Raw genomic sequence first — 17,049 nt, 5'->3', positions numbered from 1 at the left:
GGAGGAAGCGCTGCCCGCGGGGGACACCCTCGCTGCACTGCCCCGGGCTGCACTGAGCCCGCGTCCCGCATGGGCGGCGGCCAGCTGCTTCCCCCGTGCTCGAGGCCCGTCCTGACCGGTGGGGGCTGCAGCGCATCATGGGGTTTGCCGGGGCTGGGCCGGGCCCTCCGCACTCAGCTCGCTGCGTTCTCGGCCCGTGCCCGCGCCCGTGCCCGCGCCGCCTCCGCCTCCTGCTCCAGCTCATCCAGGAACCGCTCCTGCGACACCGAGTAGAAGGTGTAGCCGTCTGCGGGGAGCGCTCAGGAAAACAGAAGGTGCAGCGCAGGAACGGCCCGCCCGGCCCCACCCAGCCCCGTCCCGCCCCGCCCGGCCCCGCCCAGCCCCGCCCCGCCTGGCCCCACCCAGCCCCGTCCCGCCCCGCCCAGCCCCGCCCCGCCCGGCCCCACCCAGCCCGGCCCCGCCCCGGCGGATACAGATGCCGACCACCACCGCGCCGATGCCGAGCGCCAGCAGCGCGTTGCGGCCGCGGAGCCGCCGCTGCAGGACGCGCTGGCGCTGGGCGCGCTCCACCTGCGCCATGAGCCGGCGCTGCTCGGGGCTCAGCCCCGGCTCCCGCGCCGGGTCTATGCGCCGCGCGAACGCCGCCTCCCCGCGCGGGTCCTGCGGCGCCGCCATCTTCGCCTCCACCGCTTCCGCACAACGCGGTAACGTCACATCCGGCAGGGGGCCGGCCAATCGGAAGGGTGCCGGCGCGGCACGCGCAGGGGCGGGGCGAGCAGGGCGTCGCGCGGTTGGCCGGGGCTCGGCGCGTGGCGGGCCGCGGGCGGGGCCCGCTCTGATTGGCGGGGCGGGACCCCGTGACCAGGAGCGCGCTGGGGTGGGGCCGCGCGCGGGAGCGGCCCCGTTGCCGAGCGGCTGCCGCGATCGCGCCGTCCCGGCGGGGCCCGACGCCGCCGTGGGGGCGCGCGGGGCCTTTCCCGCTGGCGGCGCCGCTGGAGGAGCCGCCGCCCTTGGGCCTCTGCGCCGGCTCGATGGGCTCGCAGGTGCGCGCGGGGCGCCGGTGCCGTGACCCGGGGCCCCTGTTCGGCGGGATCCCGCCCGACGTGATCGAGGAGACGCTGATCCACTTGGCGGCGGAGAACGAGCGGCGGCTGAGCGCGCTGCCGGAGCGGGCGGGACGCTTCAAGGACGCGCAGATCGTGGGTGAGACTCGGCCGGCGCGGGCTCCAGGGCCGGGACCCAGCGGGGCAGTGGCCCCCGGGCGGGATCTTGCCCCTGAGCGCCTCCTGCCCCTGTCTTGCAGAGTTCGTGTTTCTTCTGGCTGAAAAATGGCACTTGGACCAATCCACAAAGTACCAAGCCGTAGAGTTACTTGAAAGGTAATAAATATCCTGAACGCTCAGCGCACCACTGATCTCACGGGATCATGTCTGTCTGTTCTGAGTACGTGCAGAATCGCCTTTCTTCATTTTCCTTAGCAAGAGAGGACTGTTTCCTGAGAAATTGTGGTTTTTGTAGGTTTATGATCAAACAAGTAGAACAAACCTGTAAGTCCGCCAGAGAGAACGTTAAAAGTCATGAACAAGGACAAGGCAGCAGCCGGAGCCCTCTGGCAGATCAGATATGTGACACGTTTGTCCTGCGACTTGTGTCGTGCATTCAGCTTGCAAGCAAACTCTCCTTACACTATAACGTAAGCCAGCCAAACCTCTCCCTGCAGCATTTTGTAGCCAGGTATTAAGTCGTGTAGTACATTAATCTTGCTTAAAAAATAATTTCCTCTCTGAAAGACAATAGTGATAATGGAATGAAAAGGATATTAAAATGGAGATCTAAGTCCCTTCCGTTTAGGGCAGATTAATTGTCACTCGTCAAGTAGTAATTTGTCAGGAAACGTTCCCGGTACTAGGGAAAAAAATACATCCAGCAGGAAAACTCAACCTGTGGTTGTCAAAAATGGTATAGCTGGAGAGGGTTCACACCTGTCCGGGGAAGTTTGTGGAGTAGAGGAAACTACGGGAAAGAAGGTCCAAGCTGGATTTCTCATGCCAGCTTATAAGACCAGTTAGACAGCTGCGTTAGCGGGTGCCATCACCACTGCAGTGGTTCATGCTTAAATTCAGTGGGAGGAGTAAAGCAAGAAAATATTTTGGTCTTCAAGTGCCTTATTGCCTAGAAGGTAATTTTTTGGTTTTTTTTTTTTTTTTTTCTCTTCAGATAGTTAACAATGACACAGCATTAAAATTTCTGCAATCCTTAAAATACTCGTACACTAAACAAGAATTGCTTGAGTCGGAGCTTGCTGTTCTAAAAACTCTGCACTTCCAGATCAACGTGTCAACTCCTTTGGCTTACGTGGAATTGCTTCTAGAGGTTTTAGGTTAGAGTATTAATAGGAGAGAATGGGAAAGAACGTTTTTAAGAGCGTTAATAGAGCTGTTACTGATCTGAACCAAAATGTGTCATATTATAGATTTTTGCATACTGTGAATGCACATGTAACTTTTCAGATGTGAACTTTGGCTTTAGTAGAATCTTATGAATGTTGTTGGAGAGCCCTTCGTGACTCCGCCAGTAAAAGATGAAGAGTTTAAACCCCTCTCAAACCTACTGTAAGGCCACGATTTCTACAATGACGTCGCATTTTCTTTGCCCAGATCTGACAACCTGTGTTTCAGAATGAGTGAAATTATACTGGGACTGAGAAAGCCTGTGGCATGAGAAGGCCTGGGGCATAGAGGCAGATTTCATACAGGCAGTCGCTGTCAGAAATCTGCACCCTTTGCTGACAGTAGCTAACACTTCTTTCTGGGGCAGCTTACGGACTCAAACGTATGGCTGATTCTGTATCGTCTCTCTGCTAGGACATAACGGCTGCTTGCTTCCTGCAGAACCATTACATCAGATGTGTATGCAACTCCTGGACTTCTCCTATCTTACAAGAGATACCATCTACGACACTTTGTTGAAGATTGCCATTGAAAATTCGACACCGAGCAAACTGCAGGTGTAAGTAGCTTACGTGACTGTTGCTTAAAACTAGTTGAAATCAAAACACTAAAAAACCTAAGAAATAGTAGCCTAAGTCCTGCTATGCCATTTTTGGGGCATGTTTTAAGAAAATTTAATTTGAGGGGCTTTCAGTGTTGTTTATTGATCTTAATGTATCAGTTGAAAGCAACGTGCCTCACCACAGTGACTTCAGGGCAAGCCAGGGCAGCACTTTAGCTTCATCGTGGAATCCAGCTGCAGCCCTGTCTGCTGAACCCAACTGTCTCCGGCCGTGTTTGGAATACGCTACCACGGCCGCAGGCTGCAGAGTGATTACAGAAGTAGGTGCTTCTGAACTGTATAAATAGCATCATTTTACACCAGAAGATGCTTTTACTTCTGCAGAGCGAAGTTTATGACAGTAAAGGAAGATTTCATGCTCTTGGCTGTCGGAATCATCGGCACAAGTGTGTTCATACTAAACCCTGGGCATTGGAGGCAGGTACGGTCGCTTCTAAACGCGTTAGCTCTACATGGAAGAAAGTGAAGGCTGTTTATACCTTTAAGCACAGGAGGAAGACAGGCAGGCTGTACTGGGAGTGGCGTGAGGGAGGTGACATCTCTCAGGGTTTTTAGCAGGAAGCGTGTGTACTTTTGTAAGAGTCTTACAGGGAGGGCTTGTGCTTGCGCTCCTGTGAGCTCATCCTCACACTTGAGCTCCTTTATGACCAGAATAAACCCCCAAAGACATCGTTTCGTTGACAGGCAGAGAAGCAATCCCATGGGACAACTTTCTGCCCAAACTGCCACTGAATACAAACTCAAACAGCCTATTACAGATAGTAGCTTCCTCATTTTACTTTAGTAGAAGCAATTAAATAAAAAAAAAAAAGGCACAAAACTAAAGCAAACAAAACCCCATGCTGAGAAGCTTCAACTTCTGTCAAAGACCCACTAGTGTACACCCAGGGAGCACAGTTTTTCTCATTAGGTTTGGAGGGTTAAAAAGTCTGTAAATTAATGTCTCTGAGGCATTTTAAGTAAGTATCATCATCTATCTTTTTTTTTTTTTAAAGGTTGTGGAGCATTTAAGCTGTATCACTGGCATTACTTCACAAAGTATCTTAGAATTTTCTTATGCAGTACTGGATCACATCGTTGGCTGTACCACTCCGAAGCAGTGCTACAGGAACTGCGAAACGAAAGCTCCAGCGAACAAGATTATGCCTCTTCACTAAGTTCTGTGTTCTGCGGCCCGTCGCTAGCGAGGCAGTAGCAAACTGCTGCGCTGCTGCTAATACCATCCTCTGTGATCCGGCACAGGGCACCCGAAGCAATGCGGTGTTAGTTTTGGTTTTGAACACCAGGTGTTCTGGAACGTTTTGTACATTACGTGTTAATTTGAAAAGCTCGTCCTTTGAGGCGGTGTGCTAGTGCTGTGGAGGCAGGCACAACAGGAGCAAAGTAGCATTGAGAAATACCTCTTTCAGCACCAAAAGCTTTATTGTAAGAGCTACATCTCCTAAGTTATGAACCTAAGTTTCCTTTGAATAAAGCCATGTTACGAAAAGGCATTAATGCACACGGTGTTCTGCTTGGGAACCTGTACTGCTAAGAGCAGCTCGCTCGCCCAGTCATTACACACAGGGCTATACTTTCTTTCTCCACGTGCTGGTTTTTTAAATTTTTGTCTCAGGCAGCCTGCTGCAGCCAGGCTGCTTGTTACTCTGTTCATCTTTGCCAGCGCTCAGAGCCTGTTTGCTCACACCCAAGGAAAGCCAGGCAGTTGGCCAGCGTTGGGAGAAGGACCGAATCCCACCGGTTTTGAAAGCAACGCAGTTGTCACGACAGCAGGTGTCTGTTCAGCGCATCGACGTGAGCGCCAGGGGCTGTTTATGCTGCGCCTGGCATGTCCTAGATGAAAGCACTCCTTGTGTAGAGTAGTGTTTTATTATTAACTCAGTGCACCTCTGCGCAAGAACGGGCTGCAGGAAGTATTACAAATAGTTATCATCGTCGTAGCTAACAGTATTTTAAACAGTACCAAACCTCGTTAAGCTCAATGGCACAAAGAAGTGCTGATATGACTTAGAAACTATTTTATTCACACTGTAGTTACCCTTTAATGACTAAGCAGAGCTTCCCAGAGTTCTTCCACGTTGTTCCCTGTGTTAGTAACGTTTCGCTTTTCTAACCTGTGTTAAGCTGTAACAGAGTAGCATCAAACTCACTGGTGTTTTGAAGTTCAACAGTAATTTATACACATATTTATAAACCTCAAAAGTACCAGTTTAGCATCTATTTAATAGCTGATTATTTTTTTATTCTGTTCAGCTCAGTGATATAACTTTACATATTGCTTTTCTATATACTACTTTTAATAATGGTATTTTAAATAAAGTGTCTTGTGGATTTTTGGTATTGCAAACATTTTGTACTGGTTAGTATCAAGAGACATCTTAATTTGACTTTCTGCAACCAAACGCAGACACTCCACAGCTGCCAGGATGAGTTCTTTACATGCTTACTTGTTATCGAATTGTGAGGAGACCCAGGCAAGACCCCACTTTAGGTTAGTTAACATGAATTTTAGTGCTTTTGTCCATTGTTCCTCTGAGTTAAATTGTGTCTTAATAGAGTAAGAGCCACCACTGCCACCTGTATCTTCAATCTTTCCTTTCTCCACGTCCATCCTGTATCACACACAAAGTTTTATTAGTGCATTACTATTGCAAGCATTTAATCTCAATGTGATGCCAAGTACTAAAATTTAAATCTGACATTCATATTATTCTATGGAAGAATACTTTGTTTTGAAAGGAAATCTAGCAAGCCTCAGGCCTTCTCCTGAGGAACTAGCTTTAAATTTCAATTAAACTAAGGGCAAACGTGGTAATCCTGCACGTTATTAAGAACAGCAGATGGTTCCAGAAGGACGGGGCTGGCCCAGGGGCCAGTTAGTACTGCACAGGACAGCACAGGAGGTGTTCGTTTGACGTGTATGTTATATGGCAACACTCACCTATACGGCAAACAAAACCGCGTTTCACCTTTTTCCACTTCCTCTTTAAATTGCTGCACACAGTCCAGGAAAGCCACCATTGCGTGATCAAACTTATTGTCCCAGAAGAACCTCAGGCCTCCGGAACAGTACAAGGGGAGCTCCTGGAAAAGAGACCTGTCTGAGGCACCACGCACTCCACTTGAGATACGGTCACTGCAGCTCTTTAGTCTTGTGCAAGCCTTAAATTTGTCACGGGATGTTTAGAAATGGTTTCTGGCACGTAATAAGTGTGACTTGTTTTGTAGTAAGTGCCTACCGCGTGCAGGCTTGGGTTGCTAATCGCCAACGATTATCCCAAATCATGCTACCTGCCTCCGGCCAGCTGCGGTGTATAGTTCAAGAGTTCCATCATTTTTCATGCCACTGGATGGCAGAACGAGTGGCTTGACACAGGATACGGAGTGAGATATTACTGTGTTGGAGGAATCGGGGCATCTAGCCCTCCTGTACCATAAATTCATAAAGGGTTGAGTTTGTCTTCTGTGTCCCCCAGCGCGACCACAGCTCTGTGGCATTCAAGGTCAATGTCCCTCCATTTCTGCAGGATCTCTTACCTTTGATTTGTCCGTGAGGGACTCCAAATACGAGTGGTTGCCATATGGTACAAGACGGTATCTGAAAGGAGATACGATTCAAAGGCAGATGAATCCAACTGTCTTTATCTGGGTCATAAGTGAAATGTGTATTATATTGCACGTACCTTTGAAACTTCAGGCCCATTTTGTTAGCCAGGGCGTGCAGCAACAGCACAGTCTGCCCCCAGGCAGCATTGATCTCATTCCATTCTACAGGAACACTGGGGAGACGGCCAAGTCTGAAGTTATTTATTGTGCCAAACTGACCACTGTGCCTGTGACAAGAGGAATTATTTATAAATAAGTGCACTGGGGCAGGAACAGCTTCTAGCACACTAACCGGACAAGAGCCACGTACTAACAGGTACAGAATGCACACTTTTAACCCAGCAGAAGGAGGGTTTAAGGGCTCTGGTTAAAAAGTGTATATAAATACCAGCCACTTGTTCTCTTTTTATGACAGAGCTCATAAAAAAAGAAAAAAACACAATGAAAAAACCCCAACCAAACACCCAACCCCCCGAGCTACCTGCTCTGTAAAGCCTGACATCAGACCGTTGCTGTTGGCTAGCACAGGGGTCCCAGGTCGTTACGGGGTTAGCGGGAGCGCTATTCCACTGTCTACTCTGACACCCGCGCCGGCCCAGAACCCTCTCCTGACACTGTTCGGAGCCGTGACCAGTTGCTTTGTTGTGGGTTAACTATGGCTTGACTAGCAGCTTTCCTGTCAAACGCAGTATTATTGGAACAGCCCCACGTTGCAGATTCTTCGCAAACTGACGCGACATTCCGGTGTCTACGTTACCAGATGTGGAAGGTCGCGTTGATCACGTTGGTTTTCTTTAACTTATCCAGCTGCATCTGGGCGTAGCGCATTTGGTTGTCCACACTTTTCAGCTCATCGTCTAGCTCCAGCTGCTGCCTCTTGAATTCACAGTACTCTTTCTGATACCTTTAATAAAAGCAAGACAAGAAACGCGAAGTGCAGGCTCTTGCAGCACAGCGATTGCTCACATGGCATACGAGGGTTTTTGATCTAGCCTAATTCCACTTTGCAAAGAACAAGCCACTTGCATTTGGGCATTATTTACAGGTTTCTCCACCTTATAATCTCATTTATCTGTTACCTAAAATCCCTGCCATAAACTGCAGTTGTAGTTCACTCACTGAGCTTCTTCCTGCTCCAGCTGCTCTGCCTCTGCCCTGACTCTCTCGAAGTCTTCAGCCACAGTCTTGCGGTTCTTCTCAACATCCTCGAGCTCCTGAATCAGTTGCTCTTCCTCCAGTGCAAGTTCTTTCAGTTCTGCTTGCAGTTTCTCCTTATCATCCTCGTTCATTTGTTCCAGTATCTCCAGGCATCTCCTAAAGGAGAGCGATACGATTACCAGAATGGGGATGCTGGGAAGCCCCTCATCACCAGTCCCCAGTTCCATGACAGCCTGCACATGCCACACAGAGGCGCGAACACGGACTCTGTTCTCAGCTGCACCTCTCGTTCATCCTGAGCTCTCCACATCAGTCCTGCACCACGAGTCAGGAACGCGCCCAGGAGAACAGGGGAGTGAGATGGTGACCAAGGATCTGCTACTGCCTCTCAGCAGCCATCTCTGTGAACACTGCCACACCGGCACTGTGGGCAGGTGGCATCGGTCATTCTGATGGGCTCACAGACTTCAGCTGGAGAAGCTGTATACCACAGGGCGCTCAAAAATAAAATTTTAACCTGATTCTGACAAAGAAAACGAAGTGCTAAAGTCAGGGACATCTCTTACTGATCATGCAAAGCCAGATCAAGGCTGTATTCTTTCTAGGCTTCAAGCTAAAGCAGCTCTCTCTCGGGTCACCTCCCGATCACTCACTTGTAATTCTGGCACTCGTTCTCTGTGATGTTAAGCTGTGTGTCTAGTTGGTCCAGCAGAGTGTCCGTGCATTCCTCACACAGAGGGTGATCCACATCTGTCTGCCCAGACATAATGTCAAAGAGGTCGCCGGTGACCTGCAGGAAGAGCTCACCGTTAGCTCAGGTGGCCCCACAGGCAGCCGCCTGCTGCTTTTCAACAGATGGACTCGCGCTTCTTCAGCTGGCAACGTACTTTTCGCAGGTCGAGTCTTGATTTAAAATAAGCTTTATTTGAAATAAACCGAACTGCTCACCAAGAAAAACACCGGAAGGCCAGTGCTATGGGAAACCTTGCACTTCAGTCTTGCAGAGCATCCAGAAAAAACAATGCTCTGTTCAAAAGTATCCGCGTTTACTGGCTCACATCAGACTTGCCTTCAGTCTCCGGCTGAGGTTTTCCATCGTGCCGCCATCGGACGCCTCTCCGATCAGCGTGAAACTGTTGGCGCTTTCTGTTGACATCATTCTTGGAGAGAATTTTACGGAGAGTTGAGTGCTGAGGGTGTAGGGGAGCCAGGCCCAGCGCCGGGCTGAGCCTGGGCCCGACCCAGAGCGGGACAGGAGGAGCGCAGGCGCCGTGCCCGCAGGGCAGCGCGCCCCGTGGGGCTGACCCGCGCCGGCCGCCCGCGCCCCAAGCACCGCACACGGACGCGCGTTCGCACGGCTGCGCCGCCGGGAGCCCGCGGGCCACCGGGATCCCCCGGGAGAAGCTCGGCGGGGGTCTCACGCGACGGGCTGTCCGGCGCCCCGCGAACGGCGGCCCCTCCGGCAGCGGTGACGCCCGCGGGCGGCCCCTTCCCCGGGCGGTTTCTCAGCACCGGCTCGGGCCGCCCGGGGGCTGCGCTGGACCCGCGGCCGCGCTCGGGGCGGCCCGGCGGCGGCCGTACCTGGCTGGCGGGATGACCCTCCTGGACACGCCATCCTGCCGGTTCTCCGCGAAGGGCTCCTGCGGGGCCAGGCGACACCGTCACCGGGGGAAGCGCCGGGGGGACCGACCCGCCGGGGGAACACACCCGCCGGGGGAACAGACCCGCCGTACCTCCGTCAGGGCGCTCTCCTCCTCGTGCGCGTCCCCGGGCCGGGCCGGCGCGGCGCTCAGCAGCGGGGCTGCGGGAGAGGAGGCGTCACGCGAGCCCGGCCCCGCCGCGGCCCCCCCGCCCGCCCGCCCCGCCCGTACCGGTGAGCTCCTGGATGGTGAGGCGGTCGAGGATCTTGAAGGAGGTGTCGAGCTTCAGCGGCTGGCTGCAGCGCTGGCACACGAAGCTGACCTGCGTGGTGCAGGCGGGCGGGCGGCTCGCCTCCATCCCGCCGCTCAGCGCCGCGCCCGCGCCGCCATCGCCCCGCGCCGGATGTGACGCAGCGGCGGGCCGCGGTCCTGGCAGGGGTGTCGCGGCCGCTTTCCCTCGCCCCGCCCCGGGGCGCCGTGTGAGCGGCCAGGACCCGGCGGCGCGTGCGCGCCGGGGGAGGGTCACGCGGGCTGCGGGCGCGCGCGGCATTGTCGGGCGCGCCGCGTGAGGTCAGTTCCGGTGGCGGCGACGCCGGTGGTGGGGCAGGCGGCAGCGCGGCCCCGCGCCAGAGCGAGACCCGGACCCGCCCGCCGCCGCCATGGCCTCGCTGCTCAAGGTGGACCCGGAGGTGAAGCTCAAGGTGCGCCCTCCTCGCGGGCCGCCCCGCCGGGGCTGCGCCGGGCCGCGGGGCGGGGCGGGCTCGGGGCCGCCCCGCCGCAGCCCGCGCGGTCCGCCCGCCCCCGCGCGCCCGGCCGGCGCTGCGGCGCGGCTCCGGGAAGGGGGAGGCCGGGGCCGGGGCCGCGCTGCCGCCGCCGCCCCCGAGCTGTCCCCTGGCGGATGGGCGGCCGCCGGCCCGCGCGCGGGATGCGCGTGTCCGCCGCCGTGCCGCAGCGAGCGGAGCGGGCGCTGCTCGGTTCTCGGTTCCGCCCGTTGCTCTGTGCCCCCCCCCGCCCCCCCCTGCCTCCTGGAGCGGCCTCCCGAGCGCTGCCCGCGCGGGCGAGGCCGACCGGGGCCGCTCCCGGCGCCCCCGGTAGCCGCCGCTCAGCGGTCGCGGGCTCTGCCGGCTCTCGGCCGTGTCCCATGGGGCGGGAGAGGCCCGGGATTACCGGGCGCGCTGAGACCGACCCTCAACCGGTGCTTTTCCCCTTCTGCAGGTCGACTCCTTCAGGGAGCGGATCACGAGCGAGGTGAGTGTCCGTGTGCCGCCGCCCGGAGCGCGGCAGCGCAGGGAAGGCCGCTCGGCCGTATCTTCGCGGCACGGGATCGGGATCTGAGCGGTGCTCGGGGCAGCAGTCACCCACAGCAGCGGGGTCACGGCGCTTCGCGTGGCGCCTGGCAGCGGGCACAGCCTGGGTTCCCTCCTGCTTCCCGCCTTTGGACAGCCGCTTTCCCTGGGGCTCCTGCCTGCTAGCAGGAACCTCGCGCTGTGGCTCCGTGTCATCCTCTGTTCTTTCCCTCTCAGGCTGAAGATCTGGTGGCAAACTTTTTCCCAAAGAAGCTGTTAGAACTCGATGGGTTCCTTAAGGTAAGGAATATGTTGTCCTCTGTATCCTTTTGAATTTTCAAGCCACATGTTGAAAGCGACGTGGCAGGTCTGCTCCTGGGGGCTCTCTCGTGTGTTTCACCTCGTCACAAAGACGCGAAGCCGTGGCTTGTCTGCGTTTGAGCGCTGTTAGCTGTAGAGGGGGTGCTTCCTTTTTCACTTTTCTTTGTGTGATCACTGCGTTTATCTTTCTGACGTATGTGGCAGCTTCGGGCTGTCCTTTGCGATGCTGCGGTCTGACAGGGACTCCAGCGTTGCAGACACTTGATAGCTTTGATCGCAGTCCGCAGCTGGCACACTGTTCTTGGGCGGAGGGAGGTCTCAGCACAGGCCTATTGTTAGAGGGTTTTTTTCATTCATCCTTATTTTATAGTCGGATAAGAGGGAGGTCTGAATCTTTTGTCTTCTCATTGTGTTTGGTGTGACAGAATTTGTTAATTCATAATTAAATAACAAATCTGCTTTGTTTTCCAGGAGCCTATCCTGAATATTCATGATCTCACTCAGATCCATTCGGACATGAACCTCCCAGTGCCTGACCCAATTCTTCTCACGAACAGCCATGATGGACTGGACGGGGTAAGGTTACTCTTTGGCTCTGATCCCTACTTCTGTTAATTAAAACTGCATGGCTTGCTCTGTGCTGGAGTAGGATATTCTTCTGTAGTAACAAGCTATGGCGCTCTCAAAGCCTTTTAGGAATTGGTCTCTCGAGCCTGAGAGGTCTGCTGGAGGTAACGCTGTACTCCGCGGGCCTCCTTTGTTTTTAAAGAAGGATGCTTACGAACCAGGAGCGTACCAGAGGCTCTAAAGTTTTCCGTATTTCCTTTGCAACGCTATTGTAGCTTACGACTAGTTTGTGAGTAAAACATTTTGTGTATTTTAGCCAAATATGAAAAAGAGGAAGCTGGAAGACCGCGAAGAGACCTTTCAGGGTAAGAGTCCCCAAGTCTCTTGTGTTGCTGCCTGCCCCCTGAACCAGTGCACCGTGATTTAGGGGTCTGAAATCACATGAACCCCACTTGCCCTGTCCTGATAGCAGCTGCTGCTCAAGCAGGACCATTTCCGCAACCTCTCAGGGGCCTGACTTAAAGACGTTCTGCTGTGGAGGAGTCAGTTTCCAGCTTTTACGAGCATAATTAGGACTTCTCTGATAGTCATAAGTAGTACTTCTGTGAGCTTGGCCCGCTGGCAGAGGCAGCTGATCTCCCTGTGGCTCTGTGCTGAAAGAAGATACTAGGCTTTGGATTAAGCTAAGGCAGAGGCAGCGCATACACGTGCATCAGGAAAATCCTTTGTGCCCGGCCTCGGCAGCGTAGAGCTCTTCAGCTCTGGTCTCTGCTCCGTGTTTTCTCTTTTCCTTCTTTTGTGGTAACTGCTGTTATCCCATGTCAAATTTCCCCTTCCCCACAGGTTAGCTGTAGCCTGGCTCAGTGTCCACTGCTCCCTTTGCAGGAGATAAGAGGCTCAGGTGGACCTTCGGTCTGATCCGGTGGTGCAGCCGTTCCTGTGTGTCGCTGATGTGAGGTGTTTTTCTCCTCTGGCACTAGGTACCAAAGTGTTCGCGATGCCCAATGGGATGCTGAAGAGCAACCAGCAGCTGGTGGACATCATTGAGAAAGTGAAACCAGAAATCAGGCTGCTTATTGAGAAGTGTAATACGGTGGGTATGAGAGCTGGAGCAAGAAGAGACAGTAGGGTGCTCTTTGAGAGGCAAAGCTGCTCTGAGTGGAAGGAGCAGGCCCCTTTGTATTCTGGAAGGCAGGATTCGTACTGCAGTGCCTAACAGGGGCGGGGAGGTGGGTGTAGGGAAATAATGTTTCTCTGAGCCCTCGAGTTGCTCTGTAGTTCACCTCCTGAAAGGGGATGATGTGTGTTGTACAGGTTCCTTCCTTGAGGCTTTTCTTCACCCTCCTTTTGCACGGTCACGGGCATCAGCTGAGAACTTCTGTGGCACAGTCAGGAGAGCTTCTCATGGGAAGCTGTGCTTGTGCTGGCCTGTGTGCATCCCAGCCGTGTGGGAAATGATCTCCTCAGAAGTGTTGCATGAGCATGAAAGACCTGCAGGAGGAGTTTACCATGAAATGCATGGCAAAGGCAGGGTCCTGGGGGGGCTTTTGGTAAAACTTCTGAGACAAGTCTCTCTGGAGATGTTAGTGATGTGATCTTTCCAACGCAGGTCAAAATGTGGGTGCAGCTTCTCATCCCCAGGATAGAAGATGGAAACAACTTTGGTGTTTCTATTCAGGTAAGGCACCGTTGGCTCTGCCCTGCCATCGGAGAGAGCTGTGCTCCAGGGACATGGATCTCGGGTTCTTCTGAATCTTTCATTCGATAGTATCCAGCACCTGCAGTCATGGGGTTGATTTAGGTTTTAAAACCCAAACCTGCGCTTGACGTGGCACTGCTAAGGCGGGTTACCTTCAGAGCCCCGAAGGCCAGCTGCAGTCGTGTGAAGCTAATGGCTTCCTTGTCTTCCCTGCAGGAGGAAACAGTTGCTGAGCTCCGAACTGTGGAGAGTGAGGCAGCGTCCTACCTGGACCAGATTTCTAGGTAGGCATGCAAGAACAGACCTCTTTTTTGGGATCCTCTTGGGAAGAGTAAAGTGGGAAGGTCCCCCACCTTTTCTAGGGCACCTTGGGCCTGAAAAAAATCTTGTTGCTGTTTATATGACCTTTAGTCTCTCCCTTTTCCTACCAGATATTATATCACAAGAGCAAAGTTGGTTTCCAAAATAGCTAAGTACCCTCATGTGGTAAGTAAACAGGGAAGTGAAGACTTACATGTTACATGCTGCTGCTTTTTGGGACTCTCTGGGCCACTTCATCACTGTCCTTTTTTGAGCTGAGGGTCCTGGGGGGAGAGGGGGGATCATACCAGGATGCAGGACATCTGTGTTAGAGGAGAGCAGGCTGAAGGGGGGATTGCTTTGTAAAAGGTAGGGCCTTCGCTTGGTGTATGGGCGTGCGGCACGGCCGAGCCCAGGCTGCTCAGCCATGCGTCTGCTCTCTGTAGGAGGACTACCGCCGCACAGTGACGGAGATCGACGAGAAGGAGTACATTAGTCTGCGCCTGATCATTTCAGAGCTGAGGAATCAATATGTAAGTGAAGAACCGGAGCTCACACTGGCTCCCTGTGCAGCAGTAGAGGGTGCCCTCCCCTCTCCCCATGAGTACCCCCAGTCCTGGCAAGAAGCCTGTCTCCTCCCCACTCTGCTTTGGCTCTAACGAGAAGAGCCGACTGTTGCCTCTCCACCATCTCCCAAAGACGCAGGTGTTGCCAAGGGTCTAGCAAAAATATTCCCTTCCTCTTTGGGAACCTGTAATCCTAAAATCTTCATGCAGTACAAGCCATTCCTGGGGTCTGTAAAGAAATCTTCTCTTTTTGGTGTTACGTGCAGTGGCTTCTGTAAAGTCTGGCTGAAGGAAGGCCCTAACTGGATGTGTGATTGCACGCAGGGGTTGAGGGTGGTGCCAGGGTGAGCTGTGCTGCTGTTTTAACCAGTGCTCACTGTGAAAGCTGAACACTGGATGACTTCATCCTTCTTGTCTGAGTCCTGTTCTCCCTTTTTGCAGGTCACTTTGCATGACATGATCCTTAAAAACATTGAGAAGATCAAGAGGCCTCGGAGCAGCAATGCTGAGACCCTCTATTAAAGTGTCAACGTTTGAACTTGAGAACTGTTCAGTCAACTAAAGACCGTCATTGCCTTGGTTTGTTACGTGACTATCGAGATGGGAAACTGGCTGGAAATAGTATTGCATTCTTAGTTAAACTCTAAAGAAATTCTTGCCTAGTTTTGTGATTGGTTTTGTTCAGGTCTCAGGAGCTCTCCCTCCCTCTAGTAACTGGTAATGAAAAGGCCGTGCTGCTTTGGGGTGCCCTGGAGGCTACTGCAGAGTGAGAGCACTAGCCAGGCAGGAACATTCCTTCATGCCTTTCTTCCTACCTGAGTAGGAAGGACACTAGAGACCAAGTCCTTGTCCTGTCCCATCTCTTGGCTGGAGGCTTCACTGGGGTCTCTGGGAAGGGGGCAGGGTTCAGCACAAGAGCAAGCCTGGGTGGTGGCGCAGCGGCAGAGAAGCTCGTTCTCTTGGCTGCTGGCTGTAGCTGGGCCCCTCTGCCGCCGGCGCTCTGCACCGACCCACTGCCCCTTCCGGGCTGGGGGCAGCGGCCACGCTCCCGTGCCGCTGAGCGGTCAGTGCTCCTTTTCTGGCTCTTCTGACTCGGCAGGGCCGGCCCCGTCTCTCTGCCATGTCGGTTCTGGCTAGATCTGTGCAAAAAGCACGAGGTGGTGCTTGAAGCCAGGGCGGGTTCCCGTCCTGGCTGGTCGTGAGCTCAGGTGGCTCCCGCTGCTCTTTGTGATTTGACTAAAGCCGAGTGGCTAAAACTGATGTTACTTCACGTACGTCCTAGTGCCCCTTCAGCATGAGATGCTTCTGCCCAGGCTGAGAGAAGGGGGGGCTGGAGTTCCGATACTGAAGTCCTGATAGTCTCCGCACGTGGTCAGACTGAGACCCGCTGTCTCCTGGCAGTGCTCCCTGCGGCAAAAGTGGGTGCCTGGGGGTGACGACGGCCCATGCCCACCCCGTACCGTTGCAGACCTTCTAGTCTTTTCCCTGCAAAGGGCACGCTCCTGTGCCTGGTGACTCCTCTAAGCCGCCGGAACGTTTCATGGTCCATCACAAACCCCTTTGGAAATGGCTGGTTGTGTTGCGTCAGTTTTCGTGTGTGGCAAGTGGGCCCATAACGCTGCAGGCTCCGAAATTTTCTTATTTATAGTATTTCTACTTAAGTCCCTTATCCAGGGAACTTAATAATTTGTTTCAGGAACCTTGCTGTTTCCTGGGTCTTGCTGTTACAGCCGTATATTCTTATTGTGCAGTAGCCTTAATAGTTGTGTTAACCTCATTGTAACAACAGTGACAAATGGAATGAACTTTCTCCCCTTCTTTTTTTTTTTACTTTGTTTTTGTTTCTTCTGCTTCCACATCTAAGAGCCATGTTGTCTCTTGCTGGTTTCCCAGGGATTTGCCCAGAGTGTGGAGGGCCGCTGGCCTTTGCTATAGACTCTCCTGTTGTTGTTTGTAGTAAGTTGACACTTAGTCTTCCCACTAATAAATATTCAGTAACAAACCAACTGCGTTCTAGCTGCTGTCTGGGAGCAGCACTTCCCCTTGTGTTTCTTTGTACTGATTCCTTTTAATTTGTTTGGCTCCCTTTGCCAGATGAAAGTATGTAAACTTTTACCATGTCAAGAAATTAAAATAAGGTACTTGGAATTCTTTTAAGGTAGCCCCTCGTGTGTGATACTGAGGTCTTAGGCTGGGCAGCGTTCACGTCTCTTCTGGTCTTGCCTTTCTCACATCTGGTTGCTCCTTCACTGCATTCCCCTCATTCCTCTTCCCAACTGCGTTGTAATCGGCTGTGCACTGCTTGGTAGGTCGTTTCAGTTCCTTGGGCTCGCCTCACGCCCAGCCCGCCGTCTTGGGTTTGACGTCATCCGTCCCATCTCAACCCAGTGTGCAGGACTGGGGCCGTCTGGGTTAAAACAGACGCAGGGGACCCGCTGGTTCTCGTAAGACCTGCTGCCTGCTCCCCGGCTGCCCCGCGCCTCTGCCGAGCGCCCGCCGCGGGGTTCGGCGCGTGGGGTCCCGGCCTCTTGGCTGCTCCGTGCATGTGGCCCCGCGAGCATCCTCTGCTCTCCCGGGGATTCGGGGCTTCGTGTCGCGCTGCCTCCCGCTCCGCCGCTCCGCCGCCGGGGTGCAGAGGCCTCTCCGGTGGCGCTCCCGTCCCCCGGCGGCCCGTCCGCCCGCCGCTGGCGTGCGGGACCCCCGAGGCGGGCGCGGCTCGGGGCCCGGCCGGGGCCCGGCTGCCCTTCCCGGCCGAACGCCGGTAGGTGGGGCCCGTGCGCAGCCCGGGAGCGGCCGCCGCGGTCCGGGGCTGCCGCCCGGCGCGTCCCGCCCGA

General features: G+C 54.2%; 4 protein-coding genes across 5 annotated transcripts; 2 read left to right on the top strand and 2 right to left on the bottom strand.

The window, feature by feature from the left end:
* Positions 1-173: 173 nt before the first annotated feature.
* COA3 (cytochrome c oxidase assembly factor 3) lies at positions 174-675 on the bottom strand. Its single transcript, XM_086626735.1, has 2 exons — positions 474-675; positions 174-286 (listed from the first exon to the last, which is right to left on the bottom strand). The coding sequence occupies exons 1-2, from the start codon at positions 673-675 to the stop codon at positions 174-176; spliced, it is 315 nt and encodes a 104-aa protein (XP_086482861.1).
* A 356-nt stretch (positions 676-1,031) lies between these two features.
* CNTD1 (cyclin N-terminal domain containing 1) lies at positions 1,032-4,235 on the top strand. Its single transcript, XM_086626511.1, has 7 exons — positions 1,032-1,203; positions 1,304-1,379; positions 1,519-1,693; positions 2,218-2,380; positions 2,865-3,009; positions 3,397-3,493; positions 4,068-4,235. Exons 1-7 carry the CDS (start codon positions 1,032-1,034, stop codon positions 4,227-4,229), a joined length of 990 nt encoding a protein of 329 aa, XP_086482637.1. The 3' UTR covers positions 4,230-4,235.
* Positions 4,236-5,505: 1,270 nt separating this feature from the next.
* On the bottom strand, positions 5,506-9,849 carry BECN1 (beclin 1). The gene is made up of 11 exons (XM_086626512.1): positions 9,708-9,849; positions 9,570-9,637; positions 9,418-9,476; positions 8,906-8,996; positions 8,490-8,626; positions 7,798-7,992; positions 7,436-7,582; positions 6,756-6,905; positions 6,610-6,670; positions 6,014-6,156; positions 5,506-5,684 (listed from the first exon to the last, which is right to left on the bottom strand). The coding sequence occupies exons 1-11, from the start codon at positions 9,832-9,834 to the stop codon at positions 5,516-5,518; spliced, it is 1,347 nt and encodes a 448-aa protein (XP_086482638.1). The 5' UTR covers positions 9,835-9,849; the 3' UTR covers positions 5,506-5,515.
* Positions 9,850-10,120: 271 nt separating this feature from the next.
* PSME3 (proteasome activator subunit 3) lies at positions 10,121-14,870 on the top strand. Of its 2 annotated transcripts, none has more exons than XM_086626457.1 (11): positions 10,121-10,177; positions 10,692-10,724; positions 11,000-11,062; positions 11,555-11,659; positions 11,967-12,015; positions 12,631-12,743; positions 13,260-13,328; positions 13,566-13,633; positions 13,781-13,835; positions 14,096-14,182; positions 14,657-14,870. In XM_086626457.1, exons 1-11 carry the CDS (start codon positions 10,136-10,138, stop codon positions 14,735-14,737), a joined length of 765 nt encoding a protein of 254 aa, XP_086482583.1. In that variant the 5' UTR covers positions 10,121-10,135; the 3' UTR covers positions 14,738-14,870. The 2 variants fall into 2 exon arrangements, with proteins under 2 accessions (XP_086482583.1, XP_086482582.1); XM_086626456.1 differs by having other exon boundaries at positions 13,215-13,328.
* Positions 14,871-17,049: the final 2,179 nt, after the last annotated feature.

The sequence above is a fragment of the Tauraco erythrolophus genome, chromosome 25 (genome assembly GCF_009769465.1).
Source record: "Tauraco erythrolophus isolate bTauEry1 chromosome 25, bTauEry1.pri, whole genome shotgun sequence".
Classification (NCBI taxonomy): domain Eukaryota; kingdom Metazoa; phylum Chordata; class Aves; order Musophagiformes; family Musophagidae; genus Tauraco; species Tauraco erythrolophus.
Note: the sequence above shows the minus strand (reverse complement) of the source record. Positions and strands in the feature narration are given on the sequence as shown.

What these genes read in the sequence shown, in the direction of transcription:
- COA3 (XM_086626735.1), bottom strand. Translation starts at nt 675, where the DNA reads ATGGCGGCGCCGCAGGACCCGCGCGGGGAGGCGGCGTTCGCGCGGCGC. An exon ending in CGCGGTGGTGGTCGGCATCT is followed by an intron (nt 287 to 473) that starts GTATCCGCCGGG and finishes CGCTCCCCGCAG; the next exon opens with ACGGCTACACCTTCTACTCG.
- CNTD1 (XM_086626511.1), top strand. Translation starts at nt 1,032, where the DNA reads ATGGGCTCGCAGGTGCGCGCGGGGCGCCGGTGCCGTGACCCGGGGCCC. An exon ending in AACTCTCCTTACACTATAAC is followed by an intron (nt 1,694 to 2,217) that starts GTAAGCCAGCCA and finishes TTTTCTCTTCAG; the next exon opens with ATAGTTAACAATGACACAGC. An exon ending in ACCCTGGGCATTGGAGGCAG is followed by an intron (nt 3,494 to 4,067) that starts GTACGGTCGCTT and finishes TTTTTTTTAAAG; the next exon opens with GTTGTGGAGCATTTAAGCTG.
- BECN1 (XM_086626512.1), bottom strand. Translation starts at nt 9,834, where the DNA reads ATGGAGGCGAGCCGCCCGCCCGCCTGCACCACGCAGGTCAGCTTCGTG. An exon ending in CACCATCCAGGAGCTCACCG is followed by an intron (nt 9,638 to 9,707) that starts GTACGGGCGGGG and finishes CCTCTCCCGCAG; the next exon opens with CCCCGCTGCTGAGCGCCGCG. An exon ending in CTGGAGCAGGAAGAAGCTCA is followed by an intron (nt 7,583 to 7,797) that starts GTGAGTGAACTA and finishes CTTTTATTAAAG; the next exon opens with GTATCAGAAAGAGTACTGTG.
- PSME3 (XM_086626456.1), top strand. Translation starts at nt 10,136, where the DNA reads ATGGCCTCGCTGCTCAAGGTGGACCCGGAGGTGAAGCTCAAG. An exon ending in GGGAGCGGATCACGAGCGAG is followed by an intron (nt 10,725 to 10,999) that starts GTGAGTGTCCGT and finishes TTTCCCTCTCAG; the next exon opens with GCTGAAGATCTGGTGGCAAA. An exon ending in CAGAGCTGAGGAATCAATAT is followed by an intron (nt 14,183 to 14,656) that starts GTAAGTGAAGAA and finishes CCCTTTTTGCAG; the next exon opens with GTCACTTTGCATGACATGAT.